At 47.7% G+C, this 23,077-nt stretch overlaps 1 protein-coding gene across 7 annotated transcripts in view; it reads right to left on the reverse strand.

Annotated features, from left to right (window-relative positions):
- Positions 1 to 23,077, reverse strand: part of NUP98 (nucleoporin 98 and 96 precursor) — a 791,668-nt gene that overhangs the window by 685,195 nt on the left and 83,396 nt on the right. For all 7 annotated transcript variants that reach the window (XM_085623457.1, XM_085623456.1, XM_085623459.1 and 4 more), the window contains one exon: positions 8,047 to 8,148. In XM_085623457.1, the coding sequence (XP_085479583.1) occupies positions 8,047 to 8,148 (102 nt within the window). The remainder of the gene's footprint in view (positions 1 to 8,046; positions 8,149 to 23,077) is intronic.

Consider the following 23,077-nt stretch of genomic DNA (forward strand, 5'->3'; position numbering starts at 1 on the left):
AGAGGACAGTGTGTGTGTGTAAGAGGACAGTGTGTGTGTGTGTAAGAGGACAGTGTGTGTGTGTGTAAGAGGACAGTGTGTGTGTGTGTAAGAGGACAGTGTGTGTGTGTGTAAGAGGACAGTGTGTGTGTGTGTAAGAGGACAGTGTGTGTGTGTAAGAGGACAGTGTGTGTGTGTAAGAGGACAGTGTGTGTGTGTAAGAGGACAGTGTGTGTGTGTAAGAGGACAGTGTGTGTGTGTAAGAGGACAGTGTGTGTGTGTAAGAGGACAGTGTGTGTGTGTAAGAGGACAGTGTGTGTGTGTAAGAGGACAGTGTGTGTGTGTGTAAGAGGACAGTGTGTGTGTGTGTAAGAGGACAGTGTGTGTGTGTAAGAGGACAGTGTGTGTGTGTAAGAGGACAGTGTGTGTGTGTAAGAGGACAGTGTGTGTGTGTAAGAGGACAGTGTGTGTGTGTAAGAGGACAGTGTGTGTGTGTAAGAGGACAGTGTGTGTGTGTAAGAGGACAGTGTGTGTGTGTAAGAGGACAGTGTGTGTGTGTAAGAGGACAGTGTGTGTGTGTAAGAGGACAGTGTGTGTGTGTAAGAGGACAGTGTGTGTGTGTAAGAGGACAGTGTGTGTGTGTAAGAGGACAGTGTGTGTGTGCGTGTGTAAGAGGACAGTGTGTGTGTGCGTGTGTAAGAGGACAGTGTGTGTGTGCGTGTGTAAGAGGACAGTGTGTGTGTGCGTGTGTAAGAGGACAGTGTGTGTGCGTGTGTAAGAGGACAGTGTGCGTGTGTAAGAGGACAGTGTGCGTGTGTAAGAGGACAGTGTGCATGTGTAAGAGGACAGTGTGCGTGTGTAAGAGGACAGTGTGCGTGTGTAAGAGGACAGTGTGCGTGTGTAAGAGGACAGTGTGCGTGTGTAAGAGGACAGTGTGTGTGTGTAAGAGGACAGTGTGTGTGTGTAAGAGGACAGTGTGTGTGTGCGTGTGTAAGAGAGGACAGTGTGTGTGTGCGTGTGTAAGAGAGGACAGTGTGTGTGTGCGTGTGTAAGAGGACAGTGTGTGTGTGCGTGTGTAAGAGGACAGTGTGTGTGTGCGTGTGTAAGAGGACAGTGTGTGTGTGCGTGTGTAAGAGGACAGTGTGTGTGTGCGTGTGTAAGAGGACAGTGTGTGTGTGCGTGTGTAAGAGGACAGTGTGTGTGTGCGTGTGTAAGAGGACAGTGTGTGTGTGCGTGTGTAAGAGGACAGTGTGCGTGTGTAAGAGGACAGTGTGCGTGTGTAAGAGGACAGTGTGCGTGTGTAAGAGGACAGTGTGCATGTGTAAGAGGACAGTGTGTGTGTGTAAGAGGACAGTGTGTGTGTGTAAGAGGACAGTGTGTGTGTGTAAGAGGACAGTGTGTGTGTGCGTGTGTAAGAGAGGACAGTGTGTGTGTGCGTGTGTAAGAGAGGACAGTGTGTGTGTGCGTGTGTAAGAGAGGACAGTGTGTGTGTGCGTGTGTAAGAGGACAGTGTGTGTGTGCGTGTGTAAGAGGACAGTGTGTGTGTGCGTGTGTAAGAGGACAGTGTGTGTGTGCGTGTGTAAGAGGACAGTGTGCGTGTGTAAGAGGACAGTGTGTGTAAGAGGACAGTGTGTGTGTGTGTAAGAGGACAGTGTGTGTGTGTGTGTGTGTAAGAGGACTGTGTGTGTGTGTGTGTAAGAGGACAGTGTGTGTGTGTAAGAGGACAGTGTGTGTGTGTAAGAGGACAGTGTGTGTGTGTAAGAGGACAGTGTGTGTGTGTAAGAGGACAGTGTGTGTGTGTAAGAGGACAGTGTGTGTGTGTAAGAGGACAGTGTGTGTGTGTAAGAGGACAGTGTGTGTGTGTAAGAGGACAGTGTGTGTGTGTAAGAGGACAGTGTGTGTGTGTAAGAGGACAGTGTGTGTGTGTGTAAGAGGACAGTGTGTGTGTGTGTGTGTAAGAGGACAGTGTGTGTGTGCGTGTAAGAGGAGACAGTGTGTGTGTGCGTGTGTAAGAGAGGACAGTGTGTGTGTGCGTGTGTAAGAGAGGACAGTGTGTGTGTGCGTGTGTAAGAGAGGACAGTGTGTGTGTGCGTGTGTAAGAGAGGACAGTGTGTGTGTGCGTGTGTAAGAGAGGACAGTGTGCGTGTGTAAGAGAGGAGAGGACAGTGTGCGTGTGTAAGAGGACAGTGTGCGTGTGTAAGAGAGGACAGTGTGCGTGTGTAAGAGAGGACAGTGTGCGTGTGTAAGAGAGGACAGTGTGTGTGTGTGTGTAAGAGAAGACAGTGTGTGTGTGTAAGAGAGGACAGTGTGTGTGTGTGTGTGTGTGTAAGAGGACTGTGTGTGTGTGTGTAAGAGGACAGTGTGTGTGTGTAAGAGGACAGTGTGTGTGTGTGTGTAAGAGGACAGTGTGTGTGTGTGTAAGAGGACAGTGTGTGTGTGTGTAAGAGGACAGTGTGTGTGTGTAAGAGGACAGTGTGTGTGTGTGTAAGAGGACAGTGTGTGTGTGTGTGTAAGAGGACAGTGTGTGTGTGTGTGTAAGAGGACAGTGTGTGTGTGTGTGTAAGAGGACAGTGTGTGTGTGCGTGTGTAAGAGGACAGTGTGTGTGTGCGTGTGTAAGAGAGGACAGTGTGTGTGTGCGTGTGTAAGAGAGGACAGTGTGCGTGTGTAAGAGAGGACAGTGTGCGTGTGTAAGAGGACAGTGTGCGTGTGTAAGAGGACAGTGTGCGTGTGTAAGAGGACAGTGTGTGTGTGTGTAAGAGGACAGTGTGTGTGTGTAAGAGGACAGTGTGTGTGTGTAAGAGGACAGTGTGTGTGCGTGTAAGAGGACAGTGTGTGTGCGTGTGTAAGAGAGGACAGTGTGTGTGTGCGTGTGTAAGAGAGGACAGTGTGCGTGTGTAAGAGAGGACAGTGTGCGTGTGTAAGAGAGGACAGTGTGCGTGTGTAAGAGGACAGTGTGCGTGTGTAAGAGGACAGTGTGCGTGTGTAAGAGAGGACAGTGTGCGTGTGTAAGAGAGGACAGTGTGCGTGTGTAAGAGAGGACAGTGTGCGTGTGTAAGAGAGGACAGTGTGCGTGTGTAAGAGAGGACAGTGTGTGTGTGTAAGAGGACAGTGTGTGTGTGTGTGTGTAAGAGGACAGTGTGTGTGTGTGTGTGTGTGTGTGTAAGAGGACAGTGTGTGTGTGCGTGTGTAAGAGAGGACAGTGTGTGTGTGCGTGTGTAAGAGAGGACAGTGTGTGTGTGCGTGTGTAAGAGAGGACAGTGTGTGTGTGCGTGTGTAAGAGAGGACAGTGTGTGTGTGCGTGTGTAAGAGAGGACAGTGTGTGTGTGCGTGTGTAAGAGAGGACAGTGTGTGTGTGCGTGTGTAAGAGAGGACAGTGTGCGTGTGCGTGTGTAAGAGAGGACAGTGTGCGTGTGTAAGAGAGGACAGTGTGCGTGTGTAAGAGAGGACAGTGTGCGTGTGTAAGAGAGGACAGTGTGCGTGTGTAAGAGAGGACAGTGTGCGTGTGTAAGAGAGGACAGTGTGCGTGTGTAAGAGAGGACAGTGTGCGTGTGTAAGAGAGGACAGTGTGCGTGTGTAAGAGAGGACAGTGTGCGTGTGTAAGAGGACAGTGTGCGTGTAAGAGGACAGTGTGCGTGTAAGAGGACAGTGTGCGTGTAAGAGGACAGTGTGCGTGTAAGAGGACAGTGTGCGTGTAAGAGGACAGTGTGCGTGTAAGAGGACAGTGTGCGTGTAAGAGGACAGTGTGCGTGTAAGAGGACAGTGTGCGTGTAAGAGGACAGTGTGCGTGTAAGAGGACAGTGTGCGTGTAAGAGGACAGTGTGCGTGTAAGAGGACAGTGTGTGTGTAAGAGAGGACAGTGTGTGTGTGTGTGTGTGTGTGTAAGAGAGGACAGTGTGTGTGTGTGTGTAAGAGAGGACAGTGTGTGTGTGTGTGTGTGTGTAAGAGAGGACAGTGTGTGTGTGTGTGTGTGTGTGTGTGTGTGTGTGTGTGTGTGTGTGTAAGAGAGGACAGTGTGTGTGTGTGTAAGAGAGGACAGTGTGTGTGTGTGTGTAAGAGAGGACAGTGTGTGTGTGTGTGTGTAAGAGAGGACAGTGTGGGTGTGTGTAAGAGAGGACAGTGTGGGTGTGTGTAAGAGAGGACAGTGTGGGTGTGTGTAAGAGAGGACAGTGTGGGTGTGTGTAAGAGAGGACAGTGTGGGTGTGTGTAAGAGAGGACAGTGTGGGTGTGTGTAAGAGAGGACAGTGTGGGTGTGTGTAAGAGAGGACAGTGTGGGTGTGTGTAAGAGAGGACAGTGTGGGTGTGTGTAAGAGAGGACAGTGTGGGTGTGTGTAAGAGAGGACAGTGTGGGTGTGTGTAAGAGAGGACAGTGTGGGTGTGTGTGTGTAAGAGAGGACAGTGTGTGTGTGTGTGTGTGTGTGTGTGTAAGAGAGGACAGTGTGTGTGTGTGTAAGAGAGGACAGTGTGTGTGTGTGTAAGAGAGGACAGTGTGTGTGTGTGTGTAAGAGAGGACAGTGTGTGTGTGTGTAAGAGAGGACAGTGTGTGTGTGTAAGAGAGGACAGTGTGTGTGTGTGTAAGAGAGGACAGTGTGTGTGTGTGTAAGAGAGGACAGTGTGTGTGTGCAAGAGAGGACAGTGTGTGTGTGTAAGAGAGGACAGTGTGTGTGTGTGTAAGAGAGGACAGTGTGTGTGTGTAAGAGAGGACAGTGTGTGTGTGTAAGAGAGGACAGTGTGTGTGTGTAAGAGAGGACAGTGTGTGTGTGTAAGAGAGGACAGTGTGTGTGTGTAAGAGAGGACAGTGTGTGTGTGTGTAAGAGAGGACAGTGTGTGTGTGTGTAAGAGAGGACAGTGTGTGTGTGTGTAAGAGAGGACAGTGTGTGTGTGTGTAAGAGAGGACAGTGTGTGTGTGTGTAAGAGAGGACAGTGTGTGTGTGTGTAAGAGAGGACAGTGTGTGTGTAAGAGAGGACAGTGTGTGTGTAAGAGAGGACAGTGTGTGTGTAAGAGAGGACAGTGTGTGTGTAAGAGAGGACTGTGTGTGTGTAAGAGGACAGTGTGTGTGTAAGAGAGGACAGTGTGTGTGTGTGTGTGTGTGTGTGTGTAAGAGAGGACAGTGTGTGTGTGTAAGAGGACAGTGTGTGTGTAAGAGGACAGTGTGTGTGTGTGTAAGAGAGGACAGTGTGTGTGTGTAAGAGGACAGTGTGTGTGTGTAAGAGGACAGTGTGTGTGTAAGAGAGGACAGTGTGTGTGTGTGTAAGAGAGGACAGTGTGTGTGTGTAAGAGAGGACAGTGTGTGTGTGTGTGTGTGTAAGAGAGGACAGTGTGTGTGTAAGAGAGGACAGTGTGTGTGTGTAAAAGAGAGGACAGTGTGTGTGTGTAAGAGAGGACAGTGTGTGTGTGTAAGAGAGGACAGTGTGTGTGTGTGTAAGAGAGGACAGTGTGTGTGTGTGTAAGAGAGGACAGTGTGTGTGTGTGTAAGAGAGGACAGTGTGTGCGTGTGTAAGAGAGGACAGTGTGCGTGTGTAAGAGAGGACAGTGTGCGTGTGTAAGAGAGGACAGTGTGCGTGTGTAAGAGAGGACAGTGTGCGTGTGTAAGAGAGGACAGTGTGCGTGTGTAAGAGGACAGTGTGCGTGTGTAAGAGAGGACAGTGTGCGTGTGTGTGTGTAAGAGAGGACAGTGTGCGTGTGTGTGTGTAAGAGAGGACAGTGTGTGTGTGTAAGAGAGGACAGTGTGTGTGTGTGTGTGTAAGAGAGGACAGTGTGTGTGTGTGTGTGTAAGAGAGGACAGTGTGTGTGTGTGTGTGTAAGAGAGGACAGTGTGGGTGTGTGTAAGAGAGGACAGTGTGGGTGTGTGTAAGAGAGGACAGTGTGGGTGTGTGTAAGAGAGGACAGTGTGGGTGTGTGTAAGAGAGGACAGTGTGGGTGTGTGTAAGAGAGGACAGTGTGGGTGTGTGTAAGAGAGGACAGTGTGGGTGTGTGTAAGAGAGGACAGTGTGGGTGTGTGTAAGAGAGGACAGTGTGGGTGTGTGTAAGAGAGGACAGTGTGGGTGTGTGTAAGAGAGGACAGTGTGGGTGTGTGTAAGAGAGGACAGTGTGGGTGTGTGTAAGAGAGGACAGTGTGGGTGTGTGTAAGAGAGGACAGTGTGGGTGTGTGTAAGAGAGGACAGTGTGGGTGTGTGTAAGAGAGGACAGTGTGTGTGTAAGAGAGGACAGTGTGTGTGTAAGAGAGGACAGTGTGTGTGTGTAAGAGAGGACAGTGTGTGTGTGTGTAAGAGAGGACAGTGTGTGTGTGTGTGTAAGAGAGGACAGTGTGTGTGTGTAAGAGAGGACAGTGTGTGTGTGTAAGAGAGGACAGTGTGTGTGTGTGTGTGTGTAAGAGAGGACAGTGTGTGTGTGTGTGTGTAAGAGAGGACAGTGTGTGTGTGCAAGAGAGGACAGTGTGTGTGTGTAAGAGAGGACAGTGTGTGTGTGTGTGTAAGAGAGGACAGTGTGTGTGTGTGCAAGAGAGGACAGTGTGTGTGTGTGCAAGAGAGGACAGTGTGTGTGTGTGTGTGTAAGAGAGGACAGTGTGTGTGTGTGTGTAAGAGAGGACAGTGTGTGTGTGTGTGTGTAAGAGAGGACAGTGTGTGTGTGTAAGAGAGGACAGTGTGTGTGTGTGTAAGAGAGGACAGTGTGTGTGTGTGTGTGTAAGAGAGGACAGTGTGTGTGTGTGTAAGAGAGGACAGTGTGTGTGTGTGTGTAAGAGAGGACAGTGTGTGTGTGTGTAAGAGAGGACAGTGTGTGTGTGTAAGAGAGGACAGTGTGTGTGTGTGTGTGTAAGAGGACAGTGTGTGTGTAAGAGAGGACAGTGTGTGTGTGTGTGTGTGTGTAAGAGAGGACAGTGTGTGTGTGTGAGGACAGTGTGTGTGTGTAAGAGAGGACAGTGTGTGTGTGTGTGTAAGAGAGGACAGTGTGTGTGTGTAAGAGAGGACAGTGTGTGTGTGTGTGTGTGTGTAAGAGAGGACAGTGTGTGTGTGTGTAAGAGAGGACAGTGTGTGTGTGTGTGTGTGTGTGTAAGAGGACAGTGTGTGTGTGTGTGTGTGTGTGTAAGAGAGGACAGTGTGTGTGTGTGTGTGTAAGAGAGGACAGTGTGTGTGTGTGTGTAAGAGAGGACAGTGTGTGTGTGTGTGTGTAAGAGAGGACAGTGTGTGTGTGTGTAAGAGAGGACAGTGTGTGTGTGTAAGAGAGGACAGTGTGTGTGTGTGTAAGAGAGGACAGTGTGTGTGTGTGTAAGAGAGGACAGTGTGTGTGTGTGTGTAAGAGAGGACAGTGTGTGTAAGAGAGGACAGTGTGTGTGTGTGTGTGTAGGAGAGGACAGTGTGTGTGTGTGTGTAAGAGAGGACAGTGTGTGTGTGTGTGTGTGTAAGAGAGGACAGTGTGTGTGGGCGTGTGGGCGCGTGGGCGTGTGGGCGTAAGAGAGGACAGTGTGTGTGTGTGTAAGAGAGGACAGTGTGAGTGTGTGTGTGTAAGAGAGGACAGTGTGAGTGTGTGTGTAAGAGAGGACAGTGTGTGTGTGTGCGTGTGTAAGAGGACAGTGTGTGTGTGCGTGTGTAAGAGGACAGTGTGCGTGCGTAAGAGGATTGTCTGTTTAACTTTAGTGGGAAAAAAAGTTAAAATCTGAAATGCCCCACAAAAAAGAAAACCTACATTTAAAAAATGGTTCATCACTTGGGACAACTCAGCAGCTAAGGGATTCATTATTTAATAATATTTACAGACTGTGGTGTGTGACTAAGCCGGTGGTCATCATTATTTTAATTTTGTATTATTAGTTAGAATTGTTTCAACATTATGCTAAGCATATCCAATATTATTAACAGCTTTCTATGCTTTGAAAATCTGATAATGAAACTTTCTACACACAAAAAAAGATCTAGGTCTGCAGTGTGTAATTGACAATCTATCTTGCATGGACATAAGCTTACAAAAAAAAAAAAAAAAGATAAATCAGTTTTCACTACTCTCAATTCAGCACCTCGAGCCCACAGATAGTCTAACATGTATACACCAGTCTTAATGGCAAGTTAGGCACCTGGTTTATTCTGAGTGGTCCCAAAGAGGCCTCCTGCATTGTTGTTTGTTCCAAAGGCAGTTGCTCCAAAACCTGTTGTAGGTGTAGCACCAAAGCCAGCAGCTGTGGAAAAAAAAGAAAAGGGGAACAGAGGATCAATCAAAATATACTATCTAAAGCATATGCCTACTGCCATGACTTGCACCAATAGCCGATCAAAAATCCATGGAAGATTCAACCATCTTAGCACAATAGCTCCATACTAAGAATTGTAGGCACACTGTATCTAAACCATGCAGGACTATTAGAACAATTAAGATTTATTGCAGTAAGAACAGACCATGGAAACATGCAACGTTAATACAAACTTAACAATTAAAAATTGATTCAATTTTAATTGACAGCAATACCAACAACATTTCATTACATATTACAAGTTTGTGCAGACTATAAATACCTCAGTAGTTAGTATCAAGGTACAGTGGCAGTCCGCATTGTGAATAAATGATTTAGTCCCTCTTTCAATCAAAATGGCATTTTTAGGCTTGCCTATAACTTTTGACCCCATGGACAGATTTGTACCAAATATGGCATAGCTGGACATAGTCCAGTAAGTTCAGGCATTCCCACTTTCGAGTAGCTACATACAGGGAGGAAAAAGATTAAAGGAGTGAAAAAAAGTGTTTCCAGTTAGTTAGTGCTCGCCTACAGCTTAAACCACTGAAAAGATTTAACTAAATTAGCATGAAAATGTAACTTTGCAGAAACTGGGTTTTTGATGATTTGATGTAAATGTTTTTGGAATATATGCATTTTAAAAAGTTGCAGAGTGTGGTTCTAACAGGTTACCACTTTTGTATCTCTCTTATTTGGGATTTGCGAATCCACAAGTTTAAAAATAAATTAATGACTAATTCAAGTGTCGTGCCAATCTGCTCCGCGGGTCCAGAGTTGATACAATCGATCAGAGTGATCTGAATGGCTGCAACAAGAAACAAGCATTTGCAATGCAATAGGTCTCGCATTAATTGGATTTAGAGCTATTGGCTTTGCAAATGTAAAAGTAATAGGGCGGACAAACAACGTTTTTTTTCTATGTATTTACTTTTGTAACGATGACGACACGCTGCACGAGGTGCAGCCTTTAGTACATAAGTCAATGAATAAAAAATAAATAAAGTAAAAATATAAATTGCTTGCCTGCTGTATTACTTTTCCATTTACATAACCAATAGCTCTGAATTTAACTAATACGAGATCTATTGCATTGCAAATGCTTGTTTCTTTAGCTCTCTGCCCCGCCCATAACTCAACAGGACGGGAGCCCCCTCCCCGCCCCAAAGGCATGTAACCCGTTTGAATCTGCCGGGACGGTTGTTTTCTTTCTGTTAAAGTAAAAAGTACGGGCATGTCGATCCCCACAGAGCCCACCCACTTCGACCTCAGCGCATACAGCTACCTTTAACCCACTGCCTCTATATGTCAATATGTGTATGCCGTTCGGAGGTGAGTGTAAGACGAGATGCCAGTGTTGTATAAATCACCAAAATAAATACATAAAAAAAAATACAGATGGCCACAAATTTGGATGCAAGTTGATACGTATTGCACCGCACAGCTTTGGTTAAACTCTTTACTGGCTTTCTACAGTCTCAGGAGAGTTTTAAGTAGCTAAGGATTAATGTCTTTAAATCTTGAAGGCATTCAGGCCCACTCATAAATTTCAGGAAAAGCATTTCAAGGCATGGCCCATAAAATGCCCTATGAAAGACCCGCTCTGCGACTGCACGGGGAGAAGTCTGGCTGTGTCGACCTGCTGGAGGCCTCGGCAAGTGAAACAGGCCCCAGCTCACTTAACTAGCCATACATATCTGGTGGCCTCTGCAGAGGTGGGTGCAGGCCATGGGCTACCTCTTTTACAAATGCTACTAGTGACCGACGCTGTGGCGCTCATTTTATCAACCTCAGAAGGAGGAAAGACTCAGCCGACCCCACCAGAATGTGACCCTGTGAGATAGTAACTACACACCTGATTACACATCGAGGTCATTGAAGAATGCCTGAGAATGAGACAGTGGCGCATGGGAAGTGGGTGAGATAGTCCATAGTATCCCATCATCTACAGACCTATAGTCGCCGCATAAGAAAGTTTAAGCCTTACTCCTTCAACACTGCTGATGCACCTGTATTGAGTAGATACGAAGTACTCGCCTACAGACTGTTATAGCCGCTTCGCCTGATTTGCCGCGAGGATCGTTTGGAGGACTACAGTTCCCAGGGGGCCTGCTGCCATCGCCCTCACCTGGTTGCAATTTGCCATCCTGCCAGGCGCCTTTAAAGCGCCTCGCCGCTCCCGCTGTCGCGGGAGCCGCTTCGCCTGATTTGCCGCGAGGATCGTTTGGAGGACTACAGTTCCCAGGGGGCCTGCTGCCATCGCCCTCACCTGGTTGCAATTTGCCATCCTGCCAGGCGCCTTTAAAGCGCCTCGCCGCTCCCGCTGTCGCGGGAGCCGCTTCGCCTGATTTGCCGCGAGGATCGTTTGGAGGACTACAGTTCCCAGGGGGCCTGCTGCCATCGCCCTCACCTGGTTGCAATTTGCCATCCTGCCAGGCGCCTTTAAAGCGCCTCGCCGCTCCCGCTGTCGCGGGAGCCGCTTCGCCTGATTTGCCGCGAGGATCGTTTGGAGGACTACAGTTCCCAGGGGGCCTGCTGCCATCGCCCTCACCTGGTTGCAATTTGCCATCCTGCCAGGCGCCTTTAAAGCGCCTCGCCGCTCCCGCTGTCGCGGGAGCCGCTTCGCCTGATTTGCCGCGAGGATCGTTTGGAGGACTACAGTTCCCAGGGGGCCTGCTGCCATCGCCCTCACCTGGTTGCAATTTGCCATCCTGCCAGGCGCCTTTAAAGCGCCTCGCCGCTGACGCGCAGCGGACGCGCACGGACGCCGCCGGTCGAAGCCCGGACAAAGGGCGGACAGTCTGTGACAGTCCGGGTCTGTCCGAGGCTGGGCTGGGCCCTACCCTGTATGTCGACCTAAGCAGCCACAGAACACTGAAGACTTCCAAGCTGGTAATTTCGTCAAAGGGTTGACTGTACAGTCGAACTATTAACTGGTGTTAATTGCCCTGGTTATTGTCTTTTGTCTTTTTGTTTGCCTTGACCATGCCTAAAAGCTTAAGGGATCCAGGGCTAACGGGGACCGGCCCTCTTGATAACTATTTAGTTAAAAAGGTCAATAAAATTAACAGTGACCGACGGGCTTCCCTGGGGAAGGATTGCCTCCAGGTGAGCCCCCAAAATCCTTTAACTAATGAGAGTTCGCTTTCGGACAAAGTTGTTTGTGTTTCCCCTCCCCTTATTCAAGCAAGCGCTATGATTACGGCCACTGCCCAGGTTCACAAGGGCCCTGTAGATCAGGATTTGGATGTGAACTCTGCAAGTGATGAGACAGTTGAGGATACATATGTTCCCAGACCAGTTAGGACCTGCAGAAGGAAACAAAGGAATAAGGGGGGGGCTTCTACCAAAGGGAAAAAAAGGGAGAACATTGGAGAAAAATCTCATATCGTGCCAGACGAGCCTTTAAACAGCAGTCCTGGTGCAACAACTACTTTACTCCCTGACCATTTTTCAAAATTGTTCAGCTCCTTTGAGGTTTTACTCGATACAAAGCTAGATCTACTTTTTCAACCTCTGGTAAGGAAACTCGATATGGTCGCTGACGAGGTAAAAAGGTTGGGAGGATTATTAACAAAACATCTTGATTGGGTTGACTGTAACAAAAAGAAGGGGCAGTGTGTAGCTGGGCACGTCAATCTGGGTAGAGTAGAAAACCCACAAACTTCTTCTCAGCCCGTTAGCTTTAATGCTAGTGTCACGCCATCATCACCTATGATTACTATAGCCTCAAACACAGCTTGCCCAATAGAAAAGGAGCGGGTTTCAGTGTCTAAAGGTGAGGCGGTAACGAAAGTTAGATCTATTAACCTCCCCCCGGCTTGCTCTCCCTACGTTGTGATCTTAGCCAATGTCCCTCCCCAGGATAGGTTGGCAGTTCCCTTGCAAGAGGAATCGCACGACTCACTTAAGCAAAAGACAGTGTCGTGGTTACATAGGAAGTGTGGGTTCCCTTTTAACATGGCGAACGATATCTTAAGTACTCGCAGGGTAAACTGGATTGGGCCTTCCAAAAAAACATCAAATGGAGATTGTGTTATAGTCAATTTTAAACACACACAACATGTGGCTACTGTTTTACTGAGAGCAGCTTCACTGCCATTAGATATTAATAGTATTCAAGTACGCCCCCTTGGATTCTTCTACTCTCAATTTCCACGGAGAGATAGTTTCCATCTGATTAGACAGAGAAACTTCATCCCAGCATCAAATTCGCTGCCTCTTTTTCACCAGGGGGCAGGTGCTCCCCACCAGGTTATGGGTGGGCTAAATATACCCACATCTAATCGCTTTGAGGCACTCTCCCTGTTAGATACGTGCGACTGACAGGAGGTTGGTATACGGGGGGGGGACGAGTCATCCTCGGTTAAGGCTCTTCACATAGAGGATCAGCCCCCCGCATCACCTACAGAGAGTCATCTGCCTGCCGATGACCGCAAGGGGGGTTCACCCAAAAACTTGATCAAACTATTAACATGGAACATTGCCGGTTTACGTGCTAAGAGTGATAATTTATTTTGGTTAAGCTTCTTGAAGGACTTTGATATCTTGGCATTTCAAGAGACCTGGGAAACAGAAAGTAATTTTTGGCTAGATGGTTTTACTTCTCACTTTGTTCCAGCTTCTAAATCAGTTTCCGGAAGGGCCTCAGGAGGCTTAGTGGTTTTGCTCTCGGTGAAATTAAAAGGAACCGTTAGCAGGATAACTTGTACATGTAACAACTTTCTTATTCTGGAATTTAAATTCCCCAATGATAGGAAGTTGTTACTGATAAATTGTTATAATTCTCAACAAGAGGTCGTGCCGAATGAACACTTGCTATGGTTGGCGAATTTTTTAAAAATGTATTCTTTGAAGCAAACCACTTTTTGTTATTATATTTTGCTTGGTGATTTTAACGTACATTTATGTAGTCATAACTGTTGTTTAACTGATATTGATGGACCTGATCTGACATCACCCCAACATTTTGAGCACTCAAGTAAGGGCGAAGCTCTGGAAAATCTTCTTATTGAAAACCAGCTGTATCAACCAGGCTTCCACGAACAAACCGTACGGGTGCCCACCTTTATTGGAAGGGACAGTAACACCATTATTGACTACATATTTCTTTCATCTGGACTTTTACAATTTGTATGTTTTTATAACGCGATTCCATCTATTTTTAGTGACCACAATCCGGTGGTAATCGAAATGTTAGATGGCCTCTCTCTCTTAAATTCCCTTGCCTCACCCATGTTGGACAATAATCTTAGGGCAAAGGATCAGGGTAGAAGGTTAAATTGGTCTAAGGTAGTTCCAGAGGATTTTTTTAACTCAATAAAGCTAGAGGCGGCCCTAGACTTGGAAATCTGTGGGGACCAACTTTCTATAGGGAAGGAAGTAATCTCCTCGTTTGAAGCCGTATGTTTCCTAGTGTCAAAGGACCTAACTAGTAAAAGTAGACCAGTACAAACTAAAGTAGTCTCCGGCTGGTTTGACCATAACTGCACTAAAGCTCATAACAATCTTAAAATTGCACTTCAGGCCAGCCCGAGGAATAAAATTTTAGTGTCGCAGTTAAGGAGCGACTATAAAGAAGCACTGTTGGTCCGGAAAAAAGAAATTAAACTTAACGCCTGGGCCGATCTTATGGACAAGGCAACTCTAAAAGACAGTGCGAAATTTTGGTCTATTATCAACACTCCTTTATTCTCTGATGTTAAAAATGGAGTGTTGGATACTAATATAACAGAGAAGGACTGGTTAAGCCACTTTAAAATTATATATGGTAGCGACTTAGATTTAGAACCCATAAACAGGCAAGATTCGGCTTCTACTTTAATTCCAGTTAATTTTTATTTAACTGAAGTTTTAAAAGCAATTGAAGACTCTGCGGGTAAGAAGGCTCCCGGACCGGATGGGGTCCCCACCGACCTGTATAAGGCAAATCCGGTTTTTTGGGCCAATATATTAACCAATGTATTTAACTCCTCGGTTATCGCAGGTTTTCCTAAATCCTGGTCCCATTCTACCATAATACCGGTGTTCAAGAAAGGCCAAAGGGCAGACCCTAAGTGCTATAGGCCCATATCCTTGATAGACTCCTCTATAAAAATCCTGGGGAAAGTCATACTTGCTAGGATAACCAATTGGGCCTCGGACAATAACATCTTGTCCGATGCTCAATATGGCTTCAGAGCTGGCCGGAGCACGGAGGATCAATGTCTGAACCTCCTATTAGTAATAGATAAATATACTAGGGTGGCCGGGGGCTCTTTTTACTTGGGCTTTATGGATTTGTCCACGGCCTTTGATCTTGTTAATAGGTCAAAGCTGTGGACAATGCTTTTGGATTTGGGACTCGACCCCCCACTTGTGTATTTCCTTTCAGAGCTCCACCAAGATTTGAATGCATCGATAAGGATGACGACGGATGGGAAGTGTACGGCCAGCTTTAAGTCTAGTAGAGGGGTACGACAGGGATGCATTCTTGCGCCCATGCTGTTCACCCTATACATAAACTCCCTGGAACAAAATCTGCTGGCCGCAACGCAGGACATCCCGCGCATGGGAGGTACCCCGATACCGGTCCTCCTATACGCGGACGATGCTGTCCTGCTGGCTAGGACTCCCCTGGCGCTGCAAAGATTGCTGGACTCGTTCGGGGACTTTATGCATAGCCTGGACTTGGTGGTTAATAACGGCAAATCTCACGCTATGTCGTTAGGCCTTGCGAAAAATAAGGTAAAGCCTTTTTATTGTAGGGGAGCCGTAATCTCAAGAGTAAAGACTTTCACCTACTTGGGAGTAGTCTTTGACGACAAGGGCTCATGGTCCCCCCAGCTCTCTATAAAGATAAACTCAATAAAAATCTCAACTGCGGCTGTACTTGGCTTTGCAAAAAGGCTGGGGGGTAAACCGACAGAGGCAATACTAACAATTTACAAAGCCAAAACAGTTTCCATTGTAAGGTACGGGGCGCCAATCTGGGGTTACATTAAACACGATGCGATCCAAACGGAAGAAAATAAATTTCTTCGCACCCTCCTCGGCCTCCCACAATCTACTGCTTCTTTCTCAGTCCATTTGGAACTCGGGTTAGGATACATAGCAGACATGATTAAATTAGCCCCATTATTGCTATGGATTAAAATTTGGCTAAACCCGAAACTTACTCTAAACCATAAAATACTAAAGGACTGTACTCGACTTGACAACATGAATAAAATTCCATGGCTGTCAAATATCGAGAGGTTATCTGCCTACATTGGGAGACCGGAAATTTTTTCTAGCCCTGACACTCTCTGTAAGGCAGATCTTGACTGGGTAAAATCCAATTTCACGAAGTTAAGGGAGGCCGAGCGGGAAGAAGTTGAACTACGTAAACCTTCCGTCAGGGGACACGTCCTGGTATCTCAATCCTCAGGGTTGTCTTTATATCTTACAGTGGTAACCCATCCCTTTCACAAATGGTTGTTGTCCAAATTCCGGTTCAACCAATTACACCTTGTACTTTGGGATGTGGCTGGCTGGCATAAGCCTGAAAATGTTGCACCTTGCAAGTGCGATGATATTTCTCCACAAGACACTACGCACTTTATGTTATTCTGCCCCTTTTTCAAACATGCCAGGAAGAGGTTTATTATTCCCTTGCTAAAGAGTAGGAATTTTACTCAGTATAAACCAGCTTTATTGTTCCTAAGCATGCTTGATTGTCCATTAATTATGTTCTGTGTCGCTAGTTTTCTGGTGGCAGCTGTTAGAGAAAGGAGGGTGAGACTAAAACCTATACAGGATGTGGAGCCTATCTGATATATGGAATTTGATTCTGTATTATTGATTGCACGTTGTTTATGGTCTTTTATGAATTTTTATTAGGACTTGTTTTTAACTGTAGATTTGTGAATCGCATGATTTTATGTATTTATTTGTGTAGTATACTTTTATGATTTTAAGTAATCGAATAAAGTGGTTTTGACTTGACTTGACTTGAATGCCTCACTTGGGGATTTATGACAGGCAATGAAACTAAATCTCAAACAATGGAGAAACAATCACAGACGGGCAGAGACAGACCTGGCAGGGTGACAACCTTAGCTGAGGTATCAGAGTACAGAAATTCCACATTTATTGATTTACAGCCCTTCCATATCAGCACAAGAATTTATCCAAACAACTTTTCCTTGTGTGATCTTGCTCATGCACTCGGGCAAAGGGCGACGTTGGTGGTGGGCATATGTAAAACGATCTTCCCTACCCAAACTGCTATCAATCGAACAAGAATTGAACCAAGTTACAAGTTAGAATCTAAGTAACTTCACACTGCCGTTTATCCTTATGACGATAGAATCTGGGCTGATCATGTACTGGTAATTATCAGTTTATTTTACCATATCTATAGCCCGGCGATGCTCCAGGCCTTTGCAAGAAGGCACCATTTACAAACTAAATTACTTTTATAAACATTACTCACGGAATAAAGACTGTTTTCTAGAGCTTAATGAGAACGCAAGGGAGTAGGGGTGGGGAGTGGGTGCTGCTCCTGCAGGTGGGCAGGTTAGTTCTTAAGCCTCGGGCAATTCTATAGGCCCTGAAGCAGGGCCTGCCCTCACGGCAGCCACATCACATAATTTATGTAACAAGCTCCCCATATGAGACATGGCGGAGCGTGTGTACACTAACACTTGATCGCATAGCTCCTTTGTATAGGAGGTTGTATGCACCCAGCAATGAAAACCGCACTCTGGTAAAAGGGATTGCTTTGCCAAAAAAATACGGGCGGGGAAGTGAACGTGTGATTGTAAATGTAAAAGCGGGCACCCGTGTTACAAACATGAAAGTGGTAACTATTACTGCGTGAAAGAGGTTGTATGCGCCCAGAAATGCAAACGCCACTGTAGTAAGAAGGATAGCTACAATAAACAAGCTACATAAACAGCAGCAGATTCTATTACATATAATGCACTTCAATATTCTAGCTCAATTTTTCATTCTTGCAGGCAACCTTGAAGTAGGCTGTGATGCTCTTTGATTGAATAAAACAAAGTAAACTAGTACAATTTCCACTGCTAATTTTCCATCTCCCAAAAGGTGCAACGTAGTTTCGGAGGGCCTACCAGGCACAGACGCCTATAGTCAGCACTGTATCTAGCGTGTCCTTTAATGGTGATTTTAAAGCTGTATCAAATCTATTGCTATGCTGCTTTGTCACCCTACAACATGGGCGTTGTTCCTGAATTTCCTCCCCATCCAGTCTGAAAGGCGAAAATTAATTGATAAGCCCCGGTATATTTCGTTCTGTCAGTTATTAGAAGGCCCCTACTGTGAAGTGAAGCCGCTGCAAGATGGCGTGAAATGCCATCCAGCCGAGCAGCAGACAGACAATGCAGAGGGTCTGCTTTTCTGCTTGTGTGCTCAGCCGTGACCTGCGCCGCAGCCTAGTCCGTTCGAAACCTAATGGGAAACAAGCTAAACTTAAACCGTTGCCCGCATGTTGCTTTCAGCAAAAAAAAGAATACACAAACAAACACACGAAAGGGACGGGCTTCATATACCTTAATACTTGGTGCCGATGTCCAGCTGTGGGCCCGAGAGACGAGATGAGATAGGAAAGGCAGGCTCGGGGGGGTTGGGGGAGCTGGTAAACACGTACACATGCACATAGGTCTAAGGGAATCCCTCTGCACCACAAAACCACATGGATGTGTTTGCCTGCTTTCGCACCCCGGGCACTAAAGAATGCACAATGAACACGGGAGTCTACAAGGAGGTCCCTGCTTGTGCCCCAGCGGTAAGGTGTAGTGCGCGCTTGATCGGAGCGTGAAACTGACTCGGGCACACCCGGTCTCCTCTGAGCAGAGGCTGAGGCCTTAGGTTAATAGGGCAGCACTGTGGACGTAAAACAATTCTGTAGAGACAGACCTGGCCGACTCTCTCCGCATAAATAATTTTATCTAAAACGCTGGACATGTGCCGGTCACACTGTAAATCACAGCACGAGCAGCAGAGGAACAAAGAAAGGCAGCAACAAGGAGACGTGGTGGGTGGGAGGGAAAGAAATAAGATGAAACCAAAAGAAAACAAGCCCGGCGGAGCGTGGCGCGCGCTTGGGGGCGGGGGAGCGCATTCCAGGCAAAGGAGCGGACCCTTTGAAGTGCGATGCCAAACGGATTGCATGGCGGCACGATGCGCGCGATTGTGCGCGTGCTAGCCATGCAATCCGCTTTTTGGGAGCACTTTTAAAACCCCCTTACAATATTCTCGCTTTACGATCGCTTACGCGATAGCAAGGCGCGACTTAAAAAGAAAAAGCTGTTTCAGGATGTACAGGACCCTGGAAGTTGGCTGCAAAAAGCAGAATGGGTGAAGGTCAGACCACAAATCAGGCTCTGTAGCTAATCCCTGCCGAGCACAGAAGAATCCCGTGCACTGTGGGGGTTTGAAAAGGAGTACATCATAAAACAAACTCGGAAATGCACTCGAAAAAACCTATAAAAAAACATAGGTTAAATTGGCCAGACCCTGCTCCCAATCTTCCACAAATTTTCACATCCTCCTGTACATGGCCAAAGGTGGTTGGGCCCAATGTATCTGGCTTTTGGTCAAGCTAGACATGTGACTCGTGAATGTCAGACACCAGAAATGTCAGCTGGGACCACTGTACCCAGACCGGTTACTCAGTTTCCATAGTAAGTCGCTGGCAGGACTGCCCAAAGAGAACATACTGCAGCAGCGGGAGCCTGAGACACAGGGGGTGAGAGAGCCAGGCCTCGGGAGGCATACAGAGCCGGCTGAGCAGTCACCTGCAATGTCTGACTCCACAACTCCATTGCTGCAGAGGCCAGAACTGGGGCCGGTAGCCTCAAGAGATGCGCCCAACTGTACCGGAAGGCGATAAATGACCCCAATGACCGTGAAAGATAATAAAAGCCATCCAGAGACACACTAGGCTAGTTCCACCATTTTACCCAAGCCGGTCGAGTGTGGACTCCCTAGGGCTACGAGGCCAGGCATAACCACGCCTGTTGCCTACCCACCTAGAAGTCTACTATAGGGCCCCACCGCACTATACGGCCACTAAGGCGGGCGTATTGCTGACCCACGGCCGAGGTTGGGCCTCTAGCACTGGCTGGTCCTGCAAGGTAACACAGGGTCGGAATCCCTGAAATGTACTACAGGAGGGGCCTGGTGGCAGCCTTGCCAAGAATTGGGGCACTGGCGCACACTAGAGTGCGGTCCCACTGAGACAGACGTATCAGAGAAAAGACGTCTGCTGGCAGGCCTTCCATAAACTCCCCGCACAAGAGGGACGAGACGTGCCTACCACCCGCACATCACTCTCTACGATAGCTTCCCGGACACAAGCTTGTGAACACCCCCCCCACTGTTGCCTTCGGCCCTTGGCTGCAGAGAACAGTAAAAACACTTCCAATATTTGATAATGGCTAAAGACAAAGAACCCAAAACGCATAGACAAGGAAAAATGGACAAGTAAACTTAGGTGCTTCCTGCGCACACAGAATCAGAGGGGGGACAGTGTGAGCACACCAGATAATGCAGCCATTCTTCAGGCGATCCGTGCCTCAAGAGAAGCCATTGAAGGCAAAATGGCAGGGATAAGAACAGAAGTGACCCTTCTTCGACAAGACATTCGTAACATTGCAGATCGAGTCAGTCAAACGGAGGCCCACATATCTGAGGTGGAAGACGCGACACATACCTCCAAAGGAGACAGCAAGGAGCTTCAAGCTACCATGAGCGAGCTCATGTGGAAGGTTGATGACGCTGAGAATAGGGCCCAGAGAAACAACCTCTGCTTCATCTGGATACCTGAAGGACAGGAGAACACTGATCCCATTGCCTTTCTGACGACGTGGCTGAGAGAAGTCCTCCCAGGAGCTAAATTCTCCACCTGCTTTCTCATTGAACGGGCACATAGGATACTGGCTATGAGACCCCCGCCTGGGCCCCCGCTGTGGACACCCTAATCGCACAATTCCTGAGCTATCAAGACCGAGATGTAATTCTGAGGGAAGCAAGGAAAATGGGACAACTTGAACTGGCCAAAGTCATGATCTTCCCAGGCTACTCTAGGGAGGTGCAGAAGATGCAGAGATCCTTTGACTCTCTAAAGCTAAACTCCAGGCCCTACGCATTCAATATATGCTTCCCTTCCCAGCCAAGCTTAAGGTTCTCTTTCAAGACTCGACCCAGTTCTTTCAAACACCTGAGGATGCCTGGGCGTGGATCGATGAACGCCCTTGGCCTAGACCAGAGGCCGCAATTGCCTTGCACAGTCAGCGTAATGAGCTGGCTAGGCACTTCATGAACAAAGTAGAGAAGATTTATCTTGGACTGCCTACCGTGGCCTCGTCTGCTGAGGTGGTTGTTCCGGAGGTTATCAGTCTCTCGGTGGGGAATACGCCGTCATCTTTTCCTCTCCTTTCCCCCATGGAATTGGAGTCCCTTTGTTCGAAAATCAAATCGGGCTCGCCGGCTGACCCTTTAACACCTGACCTTTTCCACCAGTTTCATGATCTTTTCTCTCCTGTGAACATTGATCTGGTTAACCTCTCATTGTCTTTAGCATCCGTACCGGGGGCTTGGAAACACGCCATAGTTATTCCACTGCTAAAGAAACCTTCCTTGGATCCTGCCGATCTGGGCAATTAATCACCCCATTTCCCAGCTGCCTTTTCTGGCGAAGCTGGTGGAATCTCATGTGAATTCCACTCTGAGTTTATCGAGCAGAATGCCATCCTGGTCCCGTCACTGAACGGCTTCCGAGCGCGTCACAGTACCGAGTCTGACCTGCTGGCAGTGACGGAAGTGATCCGGGGGAGTCTGGATGTCTGATTCTGCGGCCTTAGTCCTTTTGGTCTCAAGTGCCGCGTTAGATACCGTCTCGCACGTGATACTTTTAAAGCGCCTTCAAGAGATCGGTATCAGGGGTGTGGCCTTGGATTGGCTACAGTCCTTTCTGAAGGAGAGGTCGTTTCAGGTCTCCATGCCACCCTTTCACTCGCAGGAGTTTGCTTTGCAACAGGGGGTGCCACAGGGCTCAATTTTGAGCCCCTTATTGTTCAACATCCATGTCCGTCCCCTGGCTTCGATAGTCTAAGGTCGGGGATTGTCACTGGTGTTGTATGCCGAAGACACCCAATTGGTAATCGCCTTCTCTCAGAAATGTAGCGCCAATCTGGACAAGTTTAAAGAGGACCTTTTAGTGGTTGCGGACTGGATGGCAGCAAACTGCTTGCAGTTGAACGCCAGTAAGTCAGAGGTCCTTTTGTTCAGGAAGGATCGGGAGATGTGGTCGGAGCAGTGTTGGCCGGATCATCTTAAACCCGCCCCCATGCCTAAGGAGGCTGTTAAGAACTTGGGTGTGTGGTTTGACAGTGGCCTGACATTCGACATTCAGTCGGAGGCTGTGGCAGGGGTTTGTTATGGGCTTTTGCGAGGTTTGAAACCTCTGTTGGGTTTCTTTCCTCCCAAGGTGCATCAGACCATTATCCAGGCAACTATTCCATCTAGGCTGGACTATGGCAATTCCCTCTATTTGGGTGCCAATAAGTCTAGCATCAAGCGTCTGTAGAGAATACAGAATGCAGCATCTTGGTGGTACTTACGAAATCTTGCTCGGCTGATCATGTGCTTTCTAAACTTCACTGGTTGCCTGAAGAAAAGCGCATTCAGTTCAAGTCGCTTTGTGTGTCGCATAGGATTTTGACCCTACAGGCACCTCTAGGGCTGGCTAATTTGCTAGAGTTCAATGTGCCGCGGCGTTCCCTTAGATCTGCTGACCAAGCATTGGTCAGCATTCCTCGAGTTCTGAAAGCTAGAGCTGGTGGCCGCTCTTTTCGTAGTCTTGCTGCAAAACTCTGGAATTCGCTCCCTGCTTTCATCAGAGCGATCCAGAACCACCTTGCTTTCCGTAGAGCCATAAAGACCTGGCTCTTCCCTGTCTAATTTTAAGTCTCCTCCTAGGCTCATGGCCTGTATTTGGTGGCGCTAGGACACCCCGTTGCTGGGGCAGCTATGCGCAATACAAATCCGACTAAATAAAATAAATAGTAGCACCACGCCACACCAGGGAGACTCAACCAAGATGGGAGCCTAGACCGCAGAGAACGAAACCGAGAAGGCGTCTCACTGCAAGAAACCTGAAGCGCTCCGGGACGACGCAGCCTGGGACCCAGTATAGACGGAGAGGGGGACTCTCAGAAGAGGAACCGGGGAGGGGGGGGCTGGGCCGCCAATGGAGATTCAACCCACAGGTATAGTACTCATGCTGATCACTCCGATCAAGATTCCCTGGAAGACACTGACGGTGACCACCCCCTGCTTAAGGTCATTCATAATGCAGAAGGATCTGGGACGGCAGGCCCGGAAATGGCAGCCGATCGTCAATTGCATCAGAACAAAAGTTACGAAGAAATGTGAACCAAGGGTGTGATGGAAGAATGTGCCGGAGGTACAGCGACGATGCCACCACTCCTAGACTTATTTGTACCCAGGAAGAGACTGTGAACCATCTTTCTGGGCTAGAGACATATGCTTTGTGGTTTTGGTTATTGTTTGGGGAAAGGGGTGTGGGGAAGGGAGGGTGCGACAGACACCTCAGTGGACACTTATGCTTGTCGTCATGTTGATGGGTCAAGCGTAAGGCGCATGAGGATGTGGGGTGGGGGGGTTTAGGGAGTGTAAGGGAGGGGGGTTGAGGGGTTTTCCGATTTAAAGGAATCTCATTTTTATTAACAGCAGGTTGTTCTAAACTACAGAGCCAGAAGCTACTGGACAGGGATTGGCAGGTTACAAACCACATGAGACACAAACTTAATGCATGACACGCCATATACCGTGTTGACGTGGAACGTTAACAGATTGGGTAGTAAGA

Source organism: Triturus cristatus, chromosome 8 (assembly GCF_964204655.1).
Source record: "Triturus cristatus chromosome 8, aTriCri1.1, whole genome shotgun sequence".
NCBI lineage: Eukaryota > Metazoa > Chordata > Amphibia > Caudata > Salamandridae > Triturus > Triturus cristatus.